The sequence below is a fragment of the Corvus moneduloides genome, chromosome 3 (assembly GCF_009650955.1).
Source record: "Corvus moneduloides isolate bCorMon1 chromosome 3, bCorMon1.pri, whole genome shotgun sequence".
NCBI lineage: Eukaryota > Metazoa > Chordata > Aves > Passeriformes > Corvidae > Corvus > Corvus moneduloides.
Window position 1 is genome coordinate 38,363,198 of NC_045478.1, and position 20,178 is coordinate 38,383,375.

Sequence of the window (20,178 nt, forward strand, 5' to 3'; positions counted from 1 at the left end):
GGTACAAGAAGAGATTAATTGTTCAGATCACAAAAGACACAATCTGAACTTCATTTTTTCTTTAATTATTGGAGGGGTTGCTCTTATGAAGAGACTTGCAGGGATAAAAGGTAACTTCTGTTTAGGAATCTGTATAGTGAAGATGGTAAAACTTCAATTATTCCCATTCTACAGACTGGGAACATTGCATATGTTTTCATTGAAACTTGTGTAGCAACTGAACCTGCTTTTGGGTACCCAGCCAGACTTGGTCACCATGTCAGTGTGATTGTAGGAACTCAAGAGTTCTGCTCAGGTTTGCCAACATATTCAGGAGAAGGTATGGCCTCGGCTCCTCTCCTTTCCCACATGTGGACGCAGTGGCATTACTTTGACAGTGGTAAAAGGACACCAGTGGTTATTAGACACAGTGTGGTAGATGTTGCCTTGTTTTCACCGGAAATACCGATCAGAGGGAAGGCATCCTTTGGGATGCCAATTTGACTGCACTGAGTAGACAAGTTTAAAATGACAATTGAGTAACCTTTCTACTGAGGATGAAGATTATCAATTAAGTTATCATCAGAATTAAAAAGCTTTGAACTTACAGTGGGAGAAGTTACATTCACCTGATAAAGATAGCTAATACAAAAATGTAATGCAGTTGAACTATAGAAATACTGTAATGTCTCATTTCACTTGATGAGAGAGCAGGTTCAAGTCACCAATGCTGCAGGAAATGTACACATTTCCAGATTAGACATAGTTATTTCTGGCTGTCTTCCTATTTTTAATCTGCCCATGTGCCAGTCTGATAATTAAAAGAATAGGTAAATTAGATTTCCTGGCAGTGGATGAAAGTTTACTGTAATGAACATCCCGCCACATTCATGAAATGGTTGTTTAATAGCCAACTGCTGAATGCTGTTTTTAACTAAACAGATGAAAATATGAATGTTGGGATGACAACATTGAATTGAGACATTATTGAAAATCTGAATAGAGAGAAATGTAGCCTAGAACTATAGCAAGTTCACTTCTTATATTAGGATGCAAGAGAGAAATTAGATACTAATGACCTGATCAGAAAGAGCCTGTTAAATGCAAAATGTTGAAAGATTAAAGGCAATCCTAAAGAAAGGTAATTTCTATTACTGTATGTGACAAAGCATGAGACTTAATGAAGTTATTTACTGGTGTTTTAAGTAACTTATTTGTTCTGAAATAGTTCATGGATGTAACCAGAGGCTCTCCATTAATTTTCTAGGTTTTTCTAGGTCTTTTTCTAAAACTAGCTGGGTTTTGAATTCTAAGCAAAATAGTGCCTAAAAAATAATGGGACGAATAGCGCCAAGGTAATTTCTCTTTTGTTTTGCCTCTTTCAGTTTAATAATTAGCAAACTGAGCTCTTCAGTACGTTCAGCATGCCCAGATGAAAAACGTGCAAATTGCTTGTGCCTTTTAACTTACATTTGGGGAGAGAAACATCTCTCTATCAATTAAGAGAAGATTCTGTGTTTGGTAAATAACTTTCAGTAGTCTCCTCTTCCTGTGGGTTTTTTTAAAAAACTTTCTGGTGATGGTAGATGACATAATTACTATGAGAGTTGTAGTGGAGCCTCACAAGCTATTCTTCTATTTCTGCTTCTGTATCTGCTGAGGTGCTTTTTTTCAAACCTTCCTCCAACATAGACTTTGCCTTAAAAATAGAAATACATTTTCCAACAGCATAGTTATGTCTCTTGGTTTCGTATCTGTAAATTGTGGGCAGTTGTACTTCCCTGCTACTCAGTTATATGCATTAGAGAACAAACTTGAGATGTAGTTGTTGTTACTTTATCTGCCTGGTGAAGTAGAAATAGTTAGATTAGAGGCATGGTTAACTTTTTATGTTTGTGTGCCAAAGAGTCAGGGTGCTAATTTTCTTAAAAATTGAATTGTAACAGTAGTTTAAAAAATCCTCAAAAAGTTGATAAAGAAACTCACCCTTAAGATTATCACATGGATTCTTCCCACAATTAGTCTTAATTCTGCTAGAGATGTACAACCATGAGAGTCACAGCAAGTAGTTGTAAGAAGTCATCAAGGTCATTAACGCCTTAGGTGGTGTAAATATATGTAGGGAGAGGAGGGGGGAGTTCAAATACTCAGTGCCCTCTTGAATTTTCAGAATCATTGAAATCTGTTTAGTAATTGCATATTAATGATAACTAGAGCTGCAATGAGTTTTATTAAAAAAAAAAAATCCACAAACAGAGATCTGAATAGATGTGGTTATTTGAGGAGAATCTTTTTAGGCAAGAGTTAAAAAGTAATGGTAATTCTTACTAACTTTCTATCTTGTTCAAGTTATAATACTTTCTAATTTTTGTGGAATGATACTCAACTTATTTTGCATAATAAACTACATAATATGTAGTTAGGATATAAGCTACTGAATATATGTATGAATGTGTAGTGGTTGAACAGACTGAGAAGGTGAATCATTCATTGCAGGGTAGTTGGTTATGTTTACTGGATTGCAAAAGTATTCTCATTCTTTCTAACAAATCAAAATTAGTCAGCAAGTAGTATCAGTTCTTTAACAATTACCTTTTCTCTCTGTGTGTTCTGAACTTAACTGTTGTCTCTACAAAAGTCTCCAGGGAGGATAGCTTTCCTTAAATATGACAGGGAGGGCATGACTTACTGCATATCTTGATTTTTGGCTGTTTCTATGCAGCTCCTTTTCCTTTTCTGGTGAGGCTTGAGCATAAACACCTAGATGTGTATGGTTAGATTTTTCCAGTTTTGCCACAAAAAAAAAAAAAAAAAGTGCAGTTATAGATCAGTTATTTCCTTGTATTCTGGTTTGATAAGGCAATATTTTAGATTTATGTGTTGTTCTGAGAATAAAAAATATTAAGAGGATGGTGAGGGGAGAATGTTTATTAAAAAAAGGCTTGTAGGTGGAGAGACTTTTGCAGCATTTTTATGGGATTTCCTTTAAAACTGTTCAGGTAAACTAGTACTTGAAGGTATTTGAGCTCATGGGTTTTTTGGGTTTAGATAGACACCAAAAAAACATCAGTTCTTGATTAAGTGATGGTTGTGTATATCATGGAGGGCATACCTGTGTATCTGGGTACTGAAGGTACCAGTAATAAAAATCAGTGCTACCTTGTAGGTGGTACTTCAAATACATGGGTGAGCAGAACATGGGTGGGCTTTTTTTGCCCGTGGAAGGAGAAACACTGTAATACAGACAGGAGTATGAAACATACCTGCTCATACAGTCTACCAAACTTGCTTTAGTGTTCTGGAATTTTCTTTCAGTAGATGAATGAGACAGTGTTTGAAAAAGAAGAGTTTTTGAAGATACATGTGAGCTAAAAGAGTGAGTTCCTATATGTTAATACTCTGGGTCAGACACGGGTTTGCTTTGAAAGTGATCTGATCATCCCTGTTACCACACTTCTTTTTACATTGTAGAAATTAATGTCTTTTGGATTGTAAACCAGAAGCTGTGCTCCAGAAGCTAGAAGCTTATGCAGACAGTCTATTTCAGCTGCTAATGGGTATCCAGTTAATGGAACCAGCTAAATGCCAGTCCTGAAATATTGACCACCTGTGATGGGTTCTCTAGAGACTTGGGTTCTCAGAACCTCCTTTTTTGCTGTGTTACCCACTCCCTGTTGCACTGGCGTGGTATAGTCCATCGTGAGCTTTTTGTAGACCAGAACCTAACTGGCAAATTCGAATTCTGGTTTTGAACTTCATCTCTGAATGAGTCTCTTGACTCACTGATTCAGTGCTCGCTGATCTTGACATGATTTCCCTTACTTTCAGCTGCAGGGGTAGAGAAGGCCAGTGATGTTAGGATGGCTTTGCAAAGGTGTGAAAGCAACTGGAGTGTTTCTGTATTGAAGGGAGAGGAAAAAAACAGCAAAGACTGAAACTGCAGCCTGTCAGTGGAGGAGTAGTAATGGGGAAAAAAATTGGATAGCTCTGCACCATGCCTGCAGAAATTGAGAATGAAAACAATTGCTTAAATACATATCTTGTACTAAGTGATGGAATTAAGAGTCTGGCTTGAGTCCTCTCTTCTGGGCACAAGTCAATATCTTCCATTAGAATTCCAGCATCATCATCTGATTCTTCAGCCAGGGCGTCTTGGCTTTCTAGAGCTATACTTTGCTTAACAAACTTTATTGTGAAAACAAATTCAGGAAGACACATTCAAGTAAAATAGGATATCAAGCAACTTAAAATCTTGATAGGGTTTTAAAAGTGAAAATTGAGATTGATGTTCTTTGATCATAACCATAATTTAAAATAGTACTTGTCCATGTAGAAAATACAATTGGCATTAGATTATCATCCACAAGTTTTTGTATATGCAGTCTGATACTATGTACCTGCTGGAGTTTTGCTGTTTGGATTGTTTTGTATTGTAATTACAAACATGTAAGAGCTAATATTCTTGCAGCGCTTGTGTAGCTACAAAATCAAGGTAACAGTGCTAAGCCTTGGTGAACAAATACTGAATCAGCTAAGTAGTGCCAGTTTTAATTTGCATCATTAAACTGCTTTGGAAATTATTTAGAAGTACAGTGCTGTGTTGTTTTGATGTAAAATTACCTCTCTGGTGTACAGTTCTAATAAATAAAAACTGATTTTGTTGATTTTATTATGGCAAATCTGTGATAACAGCAGTATTTCAGATGGGTGCTGTTCTGTCTGATCCTTGTGGACAAGTTCGAAATATCTGTGTTTTTCTGTGTAAGTTTTGTCCTAACCTAAAAATCTGTAAAATTGCCTGTAGGGTATCCCAGTTGAAAAACAAAATGGAAACAGATCATTTGTGTTTGAGTTTTTCTGTTGGGGACAAAGGTGAAAGGAAAATAAAGATGAATTATGATCATGGTGATGTGGGAGAATGTCTTGATCAGAAGGTTGTCTTACCTCAGTGAAAGCAGTAGATACTCATATTTTTTCCTTCCCTCCTTTTCCCCTGTACTTTTTTAAATGGGCAAGAGATGAGGTTTCTATTGAAAAAGGTTCTGTTTACTCTTAAATGCTTTAAAAATCCTCTGTTACAGTATTTGTTTCTAATGCCTTAAGTGGTAAAGTCTCATGGGCAATCTGAGGTAGATTTGGTTTAAATTAGACATAGTAGAAGTAAGGAGTTTTTGACATGCAGAACTAATTCAAGAACTGTTCAAGTTTTTACTTGAATATTCTGTTCGTTTGACATCTTAGTTGGGTAGTTTGTCCTTGTACAAAGTGAACATAAATGCTGGTTGCGTCCGAGCAATTCCTTAGCTGCCTCTAGTTTCCTCAAATTAAGGTGGGAACCTTTCATGGGAACCTTAACCTCAGAGTTTTTAAAAAAAAAAGTTGCTGCAGTTGGCTTTTTATGTGATGAAAGGCTTGTTCTCCATCTTCTGGTAAAACACTGAACAACAAGGAGGAGAGAAAGCAAGGAGAGAAATCACAAAAGTAAAAGATAGTTTTCGTCTCTAGAAGCTGTAGATCATCAAGGCTGAGAATAATTGTAGATTTTAGACACTGGTAAAGATTTTTTTTTTTGTGTCCCTTTAGGATGTAACTTTGCTGAGGGACTTCACAAAGATATCATGTGGTACTAATGCATTGGTATGAAAGCTTTTGACTGCAGATATGTCTAAATTTGGATTTCTAATATATTTTTAGTATTTCAAATACTTAGGTAAAAAGAACACTTGCTATTATGGTATTCTGAACCACTCTCTTCATTTTCCTTACAGGATAGAGGCATCACAGGCAATGTTGCTGTGTTTACTTAAGTTCTGGTGGTCTGGAAATGCTTCCTGAACCAACTCCTTTTTAGATGCTGTGAGGACATGACTGCCCAGTGCATTGGTCATGTGTGCTATCCTCCTAGTCATATTCTAATTGAGTTCTTTTGCATCGAGTTGTTGGGGCAGGGATGATTTTACAATTGCAAACCAGGACTACTGTTCTATGTGGGAGTGATCTGTTCACTTACTTGCAGGTTTATTTCTATTTTACCAGTTCAGTTAGTGACACTTCGTTTGATTCGGTAATGATATTGGCACAGGGCTGGATTGCACAAAAACGCTCAAGGCCAGAGGCCCAACTTAGTTTCTAAACTAACATAAATTGACCTTGAAAGTAGACTATTATCAGTCTTTTCCAGGAATTTGAACAATGCTACCTTTATCACATACTCAGTTCTCTAATGGCTGTAGTAGTTAGTGAGATTATGCTTCAGGCGCACAGTTTTACTCTGAAAAATACAGCTTTCAAAAATGAACTTGTCTTGAATGAGATGGATTTTTAGCCCCAGCCAGAAACAGCATAATAGGTGTGTTTCCCAGAAAAAAAAACACCAAACAAACCAACACTTTTTATTCTGCTATTGTTGAATCAGAAGATAGCATCAACATCGTGACTATACCCAGCTACTTGATTGAGAATCCGCATCAAGTCATCATATTCCTTGTGTTTCATCTCTTACGATTCCGGCTCTTTGCAGGAACTAAGCTGACCTGCAATTTCTAGCACTTGCTCTCTCTCCAGTACCCATGCTCTGTTGCCATTCAAGGGCTTGTCACCTCTGCATGCAATTGGAGAGATTTCTTCCTGGCTATCCTAAAAATACTAGAGGGCATTTCATTCTGTTGTCTTTATTCCTGGAAAGCAGTGTCTGAGTGGCCATTCAGCACTTTTTGACTCCTTTTTATAAAGGTGTTTTATTTCTCACTCTATTGTTCTGTTCTTGATCTGAGGAATTTATGCATGTACAATAAATTTATTTATAACAGCTTTATTTTTACATTGCAGTTAGAATATAATTCACAGACTTTTTAAAAAAACCTTTTGTTCATATGTATCTCATGTAAGTATTTCAGCAGTGAATTAATTGATATTAAAAAGGCACCAGTGTATCATTTTTTAAAGAAACGTGTTCATCTCAGGTATCTCAAAGCAACTGCATAAACCTATATATGAAAATGTTTAGAAGTTTCTGTATCTGATGGCCATAGCTGCCAAAATTTTAGAGAGATCTCAAAATACTTGGTTTCCCTAAGGATCAGGATGTGTGCACACCCTTAGTGTGATACCATCTGGGAGCTGTGCTTGTGCACAGTTGCTGTGCGTGCTTCTGCGATGGAGTGCTGCACATACGCGATTCCTCAATATTTTCCCTAAGATACTGGCCCAGATGCAGGAGTTGTCAGCGAGCTTACTACTGGCAAGATGTAACTGGTGGAGATTTCTCAAGTTCAAGCAGAGAGTGGTGTCTGTGTGCATGTTCCAGTACTGAACAGCAGTCCTTGTGGAACCATGAATACTGCAAGAACTTGCTGAATATTTCATGGTGCTCTTAACTCCCTGGTAAAGGAAAGCTTAACCAGCAGTTTCAAATCTTGTTCTGTTTTTCTTTTGAGTAATAACTTAAATGTAAGCAGTTAGTTGTAGCTCGTGACTACCATACCTAAAAGGTCAACAGTGTGAAGTGTATGCATGGGAAATACTATTTCAGGGAGAAGCAGTTCCAGTTTTGGAAGTGAAAACTGATTTAGGATTATAGACCCTTGGAATTAGTATGGGGGTGGGGCGTCTTTAATCTTACGAATATGGTTATTTTGGTAATTGAATAGTAGACAGCTCCTTTGTTGGAGAAGGAATACAGCAGAGAGAAATTATCTGGGCCTACTAGTCAGACTTCTAAGTCCATGTCTTCATTCAGTGATTATCTGCAAGGTGTGGAGATCAGTGCAAAAGGCGACAAAAACAGAGTCCAGAATCGTGACAGGGAAAACATTTTTTACGAGAGATATAGTAAATCTCACTTGTCTAAGCTTCAGTAAAATTACTTTTAAAGTGTCAAAAGCAGAAAGATGGCAGTTCAGAAACGAGTAATTGTGTAGGGTACAGGATATTGGGATACATTTCCATTTTAATTTCAGTTTAAGTTTAAATGGTTAGAGTCTTATAGCTTACCTTCAGGGCTACACTTCAGTTTTGTAATACAAAGAGAGGATTGTGCTGGTAATACAAAACCAGGAGGTATCTGTTCTGTTTTCTTCACGGGTCAGCCTGACTGCATTGTCAGTGTGCTTCACATTCAGCAGCAGTCAGATAGCCCAGGAAGACTTTCAATAGACATGATCAGTATTTCATACCCTTACTGCTTGCAGTGTCTGGCTTTGCCTACTTCTCGTGGCTCATCATTGCATGTGTTAGTAACTTGGGCATTGACAAGCAGGAGTGAGACTATTATTGTGGCATTACACTGCTTAAAATACAACTGTGTGTATTTGAAAGGTAGTTCTTGCTCATCTGAAGTATTACACAAGAAATTTGAGGAAGCAAGAGTTGAAATAATTGCAAGCAGATAGTAACGTGGAGCTTTTAAAGGTCAATATTAGAATTACCATTCTTTTTTTGTGCTGTTCTTTAGCTGACCACAGACAATATATTTCATAACCTGAGGGAAATACATACTGCCTTGTTTTTCCTCAGTTTGCCTGGAAAAATAAAACGTCTTATAGATGATGAGTAGTACTTGAGCAGTACATATGTGGGAGAAACAGTAGGTGGTAGTACAAAATGCTTCCTTTCACTTTTGTTGTATGTTTTTAAAAGGCAATGTCTGGCACTAGATCTGAGTTTCTAACATGATCTAATGTAGAAGACAACTGTTCACAAAAAACATCTGTTTAAATCATATCTCAGTCCCCATGTCTTATTGTCAGATAATAGTATTGCCATGGCAAAGTGATTTATTCCTTCAAAAAGTGTAGGTCCCTGTCTTTCAGGTTGTGGACTGACCATTGACTTAATTCATTGTGATGTGTGGATCTCTGTTGTTACAAGCTAAATTAAGAGAATTGTCTGCTTTTCAAAGTGTCTGAAAAATGATGTATGATTTTGACAAGAAACACTTTTTCGTGTACTTTTTGGAAAAGGGAAACAAAAGGTTTTGGCAGTTAAATGTTTTTGAACTAACTTTGGCAAGAATAATTGTTTGAGATTTTTCCTTAATAGTCTAGTAAACTTGCAGGCTTAAATAGACAAACTTCAGATATTCAAATACTGAAAGAAGTCATGGTTATGTCTCTTCCCCTGCTTTTTAATTTTTCTAGGTTATAATCTTGTAGGGAGGAAGAAGATACCACAGATCATTTTCATGTATTGTCTCACCATAAGACAGGTATGGGGAGATCAAAATCATTCTTAAGTGAAAATCAGGTTCATGACACCTGAGGAACCTGATTGTACATAAGTCATTGAATAAGTCATAGAATGGTTTGGTTTGGAAGGGACCTTAAAGATCTTCTAGTTTCAGGCTATGGACAGGAATGCCATTCACTAGATCAGGCTGCCCACGATCCATCCAGCCCACCCTTGAGCAGTACTTGGGATGAGACATCTCTCTTCACCACCTTCTGAGTAAAGAATTTCTTTCTAACATCTAATCTAAACTTGCCTACTTTCAGTTAAAACCATTGCCCCTTGTCCTGTCACTATCTGCCCATATGAAATTTCCCACCCCCTCCTTTTAATGAGGCCCCTAAAGATACTGGGAAGGGGGCCACTGTGAGGTCTCTCCAAAGTCTTTTTTTCTCTATGCTGATCAACCTGAGCTCTCTCAGCCTTTATTCGTAGCAGTGGTGCTCCATTCCTCTGATCATCTATGTGGCCTCCTCTGGACCTGCTCAAACAGGTCCATGTCTCTCTTGTGCTGAGGACTCCAGAGCTGGATGCAGAACTCCAGCTTGGGTCTCATGAAGACAGAGTAGAGGGGGAGAATCCCTTCCCTTGACCGGCCTGGCCACCCATCTTTTGATGGCAGCCCATGATGCAGGGCAGCTCTCTGGGCTGTGAGCACACCTTACTGTCTTATGTTTGGCTTTTTATCCATGAGAACAACCAGTCCTTTTCCTCAGTGCTGCTCTCAGTGAGTTCTCCCAGTTTGTTCTCACATCTGGGTACCCTGATCCAGGTGCAGCACCTTGCACTTGGGACTTGTTGAACTTCATGATGTTCTTGTAGACAAGTTTCTCAGCTTGTCCAAGTCCCTCTGGATAGTATCCTTTCCTTCTGTTGTGTTAACTACACCGTTCAGCTTTGTATCGTCTGCGAACTTACGGAGGGTGCACTTGATCTCAGTGTCTGGTCACTGATGAAGATACTGGAAAGCACTGTCCCAAGATAAAATCCTGAGGGACGCTTATTCTGGATCAAATTATGGTATATGTCTTCATCCTTTTCAGTCCCGTTAATCTAAGCATCCAATTCTAAACCAGTCCAGAGTAGTCAGTGGAACTTGATCTGAATCAAGTGGTTATGTTGCCGGGTTCATTAGGGTGTATGGCATCTCTCTGCATCTTCCTCTGTATGATGGTACCAAACTCAGTGATCTCCAATTCATTTTAATTTCTTTATGATCCATCTAATGATATGATTTGTTGAGTGGCTCTGGTTATTAGAACATGCCTGTTGCCTTTACAGGAGAGAATCTTAAGCCAAGAAAAATGTTTTTAAATCATGTGTGTGGTTCATATGGGAGACTTGCTTCACTGATTTTCTTCAGTTACCCTCTTTCTTGACTGGAACCCTCACTTTCCTTTGAAACTTCTGTTGGTGATAGCAGAGCTGTAGCCATTCTTTACCAGCTTTGAAAAAAGCTTGACCTGTTTGCTTGAATCAGACCATTGATGGTTCCTCTGAAAGCAGTTGCTCTTTTGTATCAGTTGTTGACAGGTACTGGAGGAATGAGGGGCGTTGTTGTGTCAAGGGAAGCCCTGCCTCTGTGGGAATGCTCCATGTGAACAGCAAGTGGCAGAGGGATCTCACTGAGAAGTGCTACCTGCCTGGATGTGTGGAGCTCGGTCATTGCTTTGCTACCTCTGCACTGTGGAGTTTATTTCATGGAGGGAGCTCCTTCCACCACTCTTTGTGTGCAGCTCCCTAAGGCTCATCTCCAGATAATATGATTGTATCAAGCTTGTTGTTTGGACTTTTCTCCTGTGTGGATGTGCTCCAAAGAAAGTCACTGAAATAAAGGTTTTGCTACTTACTGGAGTAGTTTGAGAGGTGCAGCTTACCTATGTGACCACTGTCTGTCACTTTTCCAGCCTCTTAGTCCCTTGGGTGTGGCAGGGAATGAAAATGACAGTCCAGGCATGTCCTTACATAAATTTAAGTAAGCTTACCCTTATTCAGGTGTGTTCAGGGTAGGAATCTGTTCTTCCAGAGCTGAAGAAACATGTAGGTGTGGACCATACATGTGTAATTCCTATTAACAGTAAATAATGGTGCCTTTAATATAAAACATATTTTAGCATTGCTTTGTTGTTGTAGGGCTAGTTTGTAGCAAAGGAAATTGTTCAGTAAAGCATCCTCTGGTGGGTGGGTTGCTACAGCAACATTCTTGTAAGGGTTCTGATAAAGATTGAAAATTATCTGAATGTTACTTGTGGCTATACATTTCCAGAGTTTAAATCACAGATATAATATTTATTTTTATTGTACAGATCAAGATTATTCCACTTTTGGAGGATTCTTGATTGTGTAAGCTGCTGCTAAATAAAATGCCCATTTCAGTCTCACAGAGGAACAAAACTCGCGGCTGTGCTCTGAATACAGTACTTGGCTTGATTAACAAGCATGTCCCAACTAGGGAGATAAATAACTTAATGAGGCCCCAGGGCTGGGGGTAAAATTCTTTCTTTTTATGGTTGTAAGCAGAGCACAACACTGTTTCATTAAGCAAAGCAGAATGAATTTAATTTTCTTTGTATAATGGCAGTGCCGTATAGTCTAGAGACATCCAGACAAGGAGAATGTGTCATTCTAACAAATATTTTTGTAGGGTTTGGTGGGTGTAAATGCTTAATATAGTTCATGTAATGGCTTGGAAGTGGCTGATCTATATATATGAGATAAAAATAGTACTATTTAATGCTGAAATTAGTGCCGGTATGTTATAGTGCAAACTTCTCTTCTTGCTTTATACAGTGTGTTTGCTGCTTTTAAAAGATCGTAGTAACAGGTCACCAACACACCAAATACTTTTTGTTAGATGGTGTATTCTAGAATTTGCCAATCTGCTGATTATTTTGACTAACTGCTACTAAACTTCATATCTTAAAAATGAGATTTATTTGATTCAGTTTATTCTTAATAATCTGAATGTGGGATCATAGTGGTCTTCATATGACTGTCATAGTTTTCTGCCAGAGCTTTTATAATTCTCTCATCAAATTTCTGTTACTAATGACTACATGGTATATTTCTGCAAAGTTCCTGTTTATCTGGGAGAATTCCAGCTAGGTTCTGTCATAATGGGGTCAGCAGTCTTCAGTATCCTCCCATGTGCAGATTGGATGTGGTACTGCCTAGCTGGAGGTTCTTTAGCATGCTGACCACCTACCATGAAACTTGAGATCTGCTAATCTGGTTGTGACAGGTCCTCAGTGGTCACTTGTCATGTTATGAAGCAGTGTCTCTTAAGATCTTGAGGCTGTCCGTTTCTTCTTTAGGTTTCTCATCTTTGCAATGACAGGTGAGAATATTCTTGATACTCTTCAGTCAGGCTTCTCAGATGACCAATTGTTTAGTTATATCTTCCTGCCTCCTTCTCTTTTCTTACCCCTTCTTCTTCCTTCTTGTCCTCAACACTTTGAGACACTTCCAGGATATGTTGTCCTGGCTTGTAGCTAAGTTTTGAAATGTCCTTCATTTGCCAAAGCTTGCATTAATCTTGTTTGCTGTGGTGCTTTGAAGAGGAGATGAGTAAAAGTAGGTGGGCCGTATTGAAAATGAAATTTACGTCAAGTAACCTGGTGTTTCAAATATTAAACAGGATTCATGACTTCACAGATCAACTTCCTAAATATCAGCTTACCTTACTGACAGAAGTTACTTGGCCAGATTTAGCTGTTTGGCTTCCAGGCCAGTTGTAGCAAGTCTGGACAATCTGGATAAAAGCTGGGTAAAAACTGTCTTGGTCTGATACGTTAGCTACCACTTGGGAGGTTGGTTATTGTTGTGGTTTGGTTTGGGGTTTTTTTAAATATATTCAGTCTAAACAGAGAAGTATGGTTTTTAAATTAATCAGAAAGGAAAGTAATTCTGGGTGACAGTGTTAGTTTTAACTATTTATCTCCAATTACAAAGCTGACTGTGTGAACTAAGGTAGCATTCCAAACTAATGCAAAGAATTTTCCCAGTATATCTATGATCAATATGAACAGTAAGCTATGCTGAATTTTCAGATTAACCATGTTTGTCCCTCTTTTATTCAGTCTCACCAGCAACTTGTTTTCACATTTTCCCTTTACAGGGAAATTGTCTTTTAAGCAAGTGTGAAATTGGTTAAGCTGTAATACTCTTTTAACAAAAAGCAGTTGAGTGGTGTTTTCTCCAGTACAAAAATGCAAGTCATTTCCAAAGCACTTAAAGAAGAAAAAGTTTATTCCATAAGGAAAAAGGATTATATCACCATGCTTTTTATTTTAAAGTTTCTGCAGTACTATACTGTGGAGGTGCAGTATTGATTGCTCTAGTGAATTCTTAACAAGAAACAAGATCAGTTTGAGGAGAGCGTCTCTTCTGCAAGTCTGTGGCATTCACATAAAGGGAAGCTTATGCTATTCACTCTTTTAATGTGAGTACTTATATAGCTAGACAAAGGGAAGAAGTTACTAGGTTTTCCATCCAAAACATTGCTTCAAGACCCAAAGAGTGAAGAATATAAAGTATACTTTCCTGGGCTGTTTTTTGTTCAATTTTACTGTTTTGCCACTAGCATCCTTAAACTTGTCACATGTGACAAGTCAGTAATGGAAATCATAGTACTTCTGGTATATGAGAGTATTAGGACAAAGGGAGGCTTTTCAGTGGAGTTCTCTTTCAAGATTCTTTGAAGGTTAGTGCTTTGTTCTGATCTCATTGTTCTAGTGCGTTGAGCAAAATGCCAAGTGGTATTGAAACAGTGTTTGCTAATATGGGTTACCTTGTTTTCCAGTCCTCCTCTGTTGCGTCTTTCATGCTTCAGCTCTGTTTCACTCTTCCCTTGATTTCTCTGCCATGATCTGTGGTGCTTTTTTGCTGCTCTTAGGAGGGCATCAAATTGAGTGTTACAGTAAAACAGACAATATTCCACTCAGGCTCAAGGTTCCAGTGGAAAGCACTAGATGGCTCAGAAGCATCTTCTGCTGCAGGAGAGAGATAGAGTATGTAACTTCTTTTAAGGTGCATTTAAAACCAAACCAGGCTTTAATGCAGCAGTTTGACAAAACCTGCATGTTTCTTACCTGTTGTGTCCTTGAATGAGATACCTTTTGGTTTGTGTTTTGTGTGAACAATGTATAGCCTGGTGATGGTATTGTAACTGCAAATGACCACACAAAACAGATTTCTGATTACAGTTTAGTATAGTTGACATTTTTTATTGAGAGGGTTTATTTGGACATTGCCAATATATAGGAATTTTAAGTATATTCTTATACTACCACTGGCTAACTCAGTACAGCAGCTAACATAGATAGACTGCTGAATTTAACTTAAGCTTAGCTTAGCAGATTTGAAGGCAGGCGTGAACCTAGTTTGTTTTTGTCTTGTTGCTTTGTATATGATTGACTTGCCTTTCCAGAACAGCTAACATTTGGTTTTTCCTACTTTATAATACATAAACTTGCACCAAGTCCCATTTTATCATTTGAGTTGCATTGTATCCCAGACATAGCAAGTTCTTTTAGATAGTTGTACTTACATATTAAAAATAAAATTTCAACATTTGATGTTAGTTGAGAACACTTTGTTCTGTTTCTTATTCTCCAGGTATGTGAGGGACTCTGTAGCAGAAGATGCTTTGGTGCTCAGAGGGCTCTGGATTTGCCTTACCAGAACAAACCTTGTCAGAATTGAGCCAATGTTGTCAAAAATTGGTTTAATTACAGCTGACCTTAATAAAAAGGAGAACTGTGGACTTCTGCTATAATGTCCTTGATGGTATGAGCTCTGTAGCATGCTTTCACACTGACAACTTGATTTTCTTCTGTGATGAAGTAGGTGGTTTCTGCAGACAAGGGGGATAGCAGCAGATGTTTTTTCTGCCAGACATCAGCAGGTCCTAGTATTTCATTTCCCATCATATTCTTATAAACAAATCTATGAAGTAGTCCACTGGCTGAAGTATGGGTCCAAAGACTTAGTAGTACAAAGTCCAGATGGCAGCCAGCTACTTGTGGCCTCCTATCAAAGCTCAATACTGGAGCAAATATTCTCTGTAACTTCTTTATTAGTAACTGAATGAGGGACAGAGCACATTTTCAAGCACTTTAGTGATCATAGTGATTTGATGGGAGCAAGCAAGGTAAGGGAGTGTCAGAGAGACTGTTGGGAGGGTGCTCAGCATCCAGGGGGAAATGCACTGATACGTAGTTCAGCTAAGGTGAGCACAAAGCTGGGGGTGGGAGGGAGTAGCCCCATGCACCAGTAGAGTCTTGGGGCCAACCCAGCTGTCCTGAGCAGCCTCCAGTGGCCCTGGCTGAGCATCTGCTATGCCCTCAGCTGTGGCTAGCACCGTTTGAGAGGGGTTTAATCCCTCTATTGGGGGAAGTGAACCTGTGGGACTGCTTCTAGGTACTGTGGAGGAAAATCATAATAAATGAGAGTCTGAACACTTTCTTTTTGGGCAAGAAACAGGTTGCCCAAAAAGGCTGTAAAGTCTCTGTTCTTCAGGATACTCACAGCTCCATCAACATACTCATCCAAAACAATATATTCTAATGGCCCTGCTTTTAGCAGGGTGTCAGGCAACCAAAATTGCTCTTTTTTACTCTCAGCTTTCAGTGTGTTGTGCACCCTCAGGAGGCAAACAGCAAAATTGATCGCTGTAATATGTATAGACTCCATGCAACTGCCATAGTATAGGAATTGTTTTGCAATCCATCAAGCTACCTACCCTAGCATGATAGGAGAGATCCAAGGGGGGATATGGTTTGGATGTTAACTGGAGAACCTTGCTATCTACTCTGCCTAAATGTGTGTCTGAGTCCCCTGGCCTTGACTGAAATGAACAGAAGTCTTTTGTACTTTGGTTGGTGGTGTTCGTCACTCTCATGAGTTTTATTTTGAAATCGCTGTAGGTATTAATGCAGCAAGTAGGAAAACAATTTTTTGACTAATGAGCTTTTGGTGTGTCAGTGGTGTCTTTAAAATGTAGAGAATATATTCCTTTCAGAGCCATGTAAAAAGCAATGTCCTGAAGATACCTTTATCTTCAAGGTGGCAATGCAGGGGAAATGTTAAACTGTTCCTGAAAGGAGAGAAGTTAAAATAAAGACACATGCTTTCAAATTTACTTGCTTTAGAAGCTGAACTGTAGAAGTGAATGTCTAAAAATGAGTTTTCAGTCCCTTAACTATGATATGCTCTTCAGGCTTCTGTATTTGGAAAATAGGAATGTAAAATGAATCAAATGATGTTACCCACAGGGAGGAAGTGTCAGTCAATAACATTTTTATAGATTAAGGAATGATTGTGTGTGGAGTCTAAGTGTCAGTTGTTAATGAAACAGTAAGTTTTAAGGAAAAAAGCATGCTTTGAGAATACTTAATTTATATTAAAGAAGATCTACTAGTGAGAAATACAAAATTTTAAGCTTACATTTGTTCCTGATTTTTGGGTTGTTTTTTCCTTTCTTAAATAGACTTTGTTGGAATATGCAGAAAGTGGAAAACATCAGAAGATCCCCTGCCTCTGTTGGAGGTGTACACGGTGGCTATCCGAAGTTATGTTAAGCACGACCTTACCTTACCTCTGAGTGTGAAAAACGTAGCCTTTGTGCTTGAACGTTTAGCACTGTGAGTATGTTTTTTTGGTTACTAAAACCAGTCTGTATGTTATTAACTTTTCATTGCCTAAATGATTTCTGAGTCCAGGTCTCAGCACCTACCTTCCTCACAGTGGATGTTGTATGTAAGGAGAATATCTGGTTGTTGGAATTGAGGCAAGAAGGATTCCTGACCTAGGACAAGCCAACATTCCTGGCTTGAAGCACTTTGCTACTATTGATCTGCATGCAATCTGAAAGTGCATCAATTTGCACAGGTTTTTTACAGGGTTTGGATTCAATGATAATTTTTTTTTATGGTGTCTTTTAGAGAATTTGCTTTTACAGTATCTCCAAGAGTGTTCATGACCTCTTTTTCTTTATGTGTTCAAGGAAGCAAACTGTTTTATGGCTGATGTTTCAAACAACTATTTTGATATTAGAATAAAGAATTGTTGATTATATAATTTAGAAGTCAAAAATTGCCTCAAATAATACTCCTTTTTGACTTCCAGAAGCTGTATTGAACTTCTACTGTGTCTGCCTCTGGATTTACCTGAAGATAAATGGGAAGAATTTCAGACTTTTGTACAGGTGAGTTTGATTCATGAAATGAAGACTTAATAAGTTTTCAGAATGTTTTGGAAACCTAGGGATATTGAGTATGTAGCATGTCTGTAAGGAGCAAGGCCTTCAGCTGGGAATCCTATGTACTCTGCAGTAATTGCTGAAGGTAATATCATTTTTCTGCATGCAGCAGCTGTGGAGAAAAAAAATTTACAGATTATTGAAAGAAAATTCATGTTTTAAAATACAGTTGACTATTAACACTCTTAGAAATGAAATATTATCATATAAGTCATTCTTTACTATATATGGCTGTATGTTTGAAAGTTATGAATGAAAGGCCAGTTGATACTGAAGGTTTGTTAGATCTCTCAGGGCACTAGCTGGTTAAGGTTAGAGCTCTGCTTTAAAGGAGGGTGTTGGAACAAGTTCTGCTCCTCAGTATTTATCAGAAATATGTAGGTGGAGGTCCCATCTACAGTTTTAAAAAAAGAAAAGGAGGGGGAGGGAGAAAAGAATAATAATGAAAAAGACCAGATACAGTTACCTCAGATTCTCAGCCTAAATAATGTAGGCAGATGAAAGGCTGATTATCTTAGAATGGCTTTTTGACTAGCAATTGTCCTTATAGAAATCAATTCTTGAAGAGATGTGTTTGATGCTGAGAGATTCCACAGCCTTGAGAGCAGGTGGAAAAGTAAAAGAAAAATGAGCCATTTCTTGATTTTTTGTTTTTTAAGGACAGTGTAAGTTGTGTATTGCTACTTAATCCAGAGATTTTTGTAGGTATTGAGTTTGCTCCCAAGTGTACATCTGCTCACAGAATTTATTCTAGCATATAAATGTAGTGGAAGATACTTTAATGGATTTTAAGACTCCAGCCTGTTTCATCGTATTTGCATAGAACCGTGCAGTGAGGTCTTAACAGCTAAAATCTTTCGACATTATAAAAGTATTTTTTTCCGTGTCTCCAGTACATAGAAATTGAGCTGCTGAAGAGCTTGAGAAGATAAAGTTTAGGCACCTGATACCAGGCCAATATGTGGACCAGAGAAATTACTCATCCATTTTTAAAAGAGAGGCCTATTTCAAAATTTAGTTTCAGAAATTTCAGAAGTAGCCTGTTAATAAATCTCAAGGTGAGTTTGAGGCACTCAGTTGTTTTGGTTTTTCATCTTAAAATCTTAGGCAACAGAGGCAGAAGTAAAAGCCTATATAGGCTGAATTTTTAAGATTGTTTTGTTATACATTTAACTCTCTATCTAATCAGGTGTTATTTGACACATAAGGTATAAAGGAGTATGAAAGACACATTACTTATGTCTTGTTTAAACAATACTTTGTTTTGTAAAATATATTGTTCAGGTGGCTCATAAAAACTTGATGGAAAATGGCAGCCAGGAACTGCACATTTTAACAACACTTACACAAGAGAAGGGAGTGTGGAAGAACCCAGTATTGTGTGCTATTCTTTCCCAGGAGCAGTTGGACCCAGATAAAGGTAAAATTTAACATTATGGTTGGGATAATATATACTTCATTTTTATCATACACTGAAATAGTGTTATGATATATGGAAGTTTTTTGTTCAATATAGTTTGTGATAATTTATGAAGTATATAAATAAATATGCTTGTGGCATTTTCTGAATTAATAAGACAGTATGTTCATGGGAACATACAAATAATTTAATGTTGGTATTTTACATAAATTGCAATAATGCCTTGAATTCTCTTGCCATTTTCTTTATAAACCATGTGAAGGGAGTTTACATACAGGCTAATTTACAATGGGCAAGTTCAATACTAATATACAAAATGTATTTGACATAAAAAAATTAAAGCTGCATATTTTTTTTAAATGAGAATATCACTTACTCAGTTACAAATGCAAATGGTAAGAGGGCCTTTACTGAAGTTTCATTTAGACCTGAGTTCTGAGAATGGCTAACAGTAGTTGCATAGGGAAGAATATATGATCAGCAGAGGCTTACAAGGATAGTGCCCTGATATGTTATTTCGTTTTGGTGATTGCAATTCACCAAAGAAGTGGTATCCTTGTGGAATAAATTTTAGTTGTTTTTTTGATTCTTTGCCTAAATGGTTTTAGAATCTGTATAAAAGCATTGACATGTAAGCATCTGTGGCAGTTGCACAGTTCTTACATCAAGTGAAGTAGTTCCTCTTACTGTCTGCCTCCTTTTCCTGCTTATTTTCGTATGATATTTTCTATCTATTGACAAGTTAACTATTCAAGTGTCTTTTAATGAATGCCATCACAAGACCTGATCGATAGACTGCTATCATGTCTATACTAGTTTGAAAACAAACCAGCAGGAGGCACCAAGTCAGAATAACATTTAATAAGGAAATTTTAAAAAAAATAAAGGCAGAAAACACTGGTTTAACTGACAGAGTCAAGGATACAACCTGACACCCTGGTTAGGGTGTCAGTAGCAGTCTGATAAGATGGTGGCTGCAGTCCTCCTGAAGTGGTGGATGTGGTTCTGTCGAAGTGGTGATCCTGTAGAAGGGTCTGCTCTTCCTTGGAGGTCCAGTGGTGGCTATGTAGCTGCTGTCCTCTGGGAATCCAGTGGAAGGGGTGTCTGTGGTGTTCGGAATCTCAGATTATATCCACGATGGGATGCTTGGTTCCTCATTCTGGGTGGAGCATCTCACAATGGGGTAATGAGGCATGAGGCCAGGCATTGATGGGCTCATTAACAGAAGATAGTCCGGAGGGAGGAGGCAAGGAAACACTGCCCCACCTGGTTTCAGCAGCTCATGAGGATGGTA

General features: G+C 38.0%; 1 protein-coding gene across 1 annotated transcript in view; it reads left to right on the forward strand.

Annotated features, from left to right (window-relative positions):
• Window positions 1-20,178, forward strand: part of ZNF292 (zinc finger protein 292) — a 53,323-nt gene that overhangs the window by 10,459 nt on the left and 22,686 nt on the right. The window contains 4 exon segments of the mRNA XM_032105003.1: window positions 16,694-16,709; window positions 16,712-16,847; window positions 17,332-17,410; window positions 18,749-18,884. Coding sequence (XP_031960894.1) covers window positions 16,694-16,709; window positions 16,712-16,847; window positions 17,332-17,410; window positions 18,749-18,884 — 367 coding nt within the window.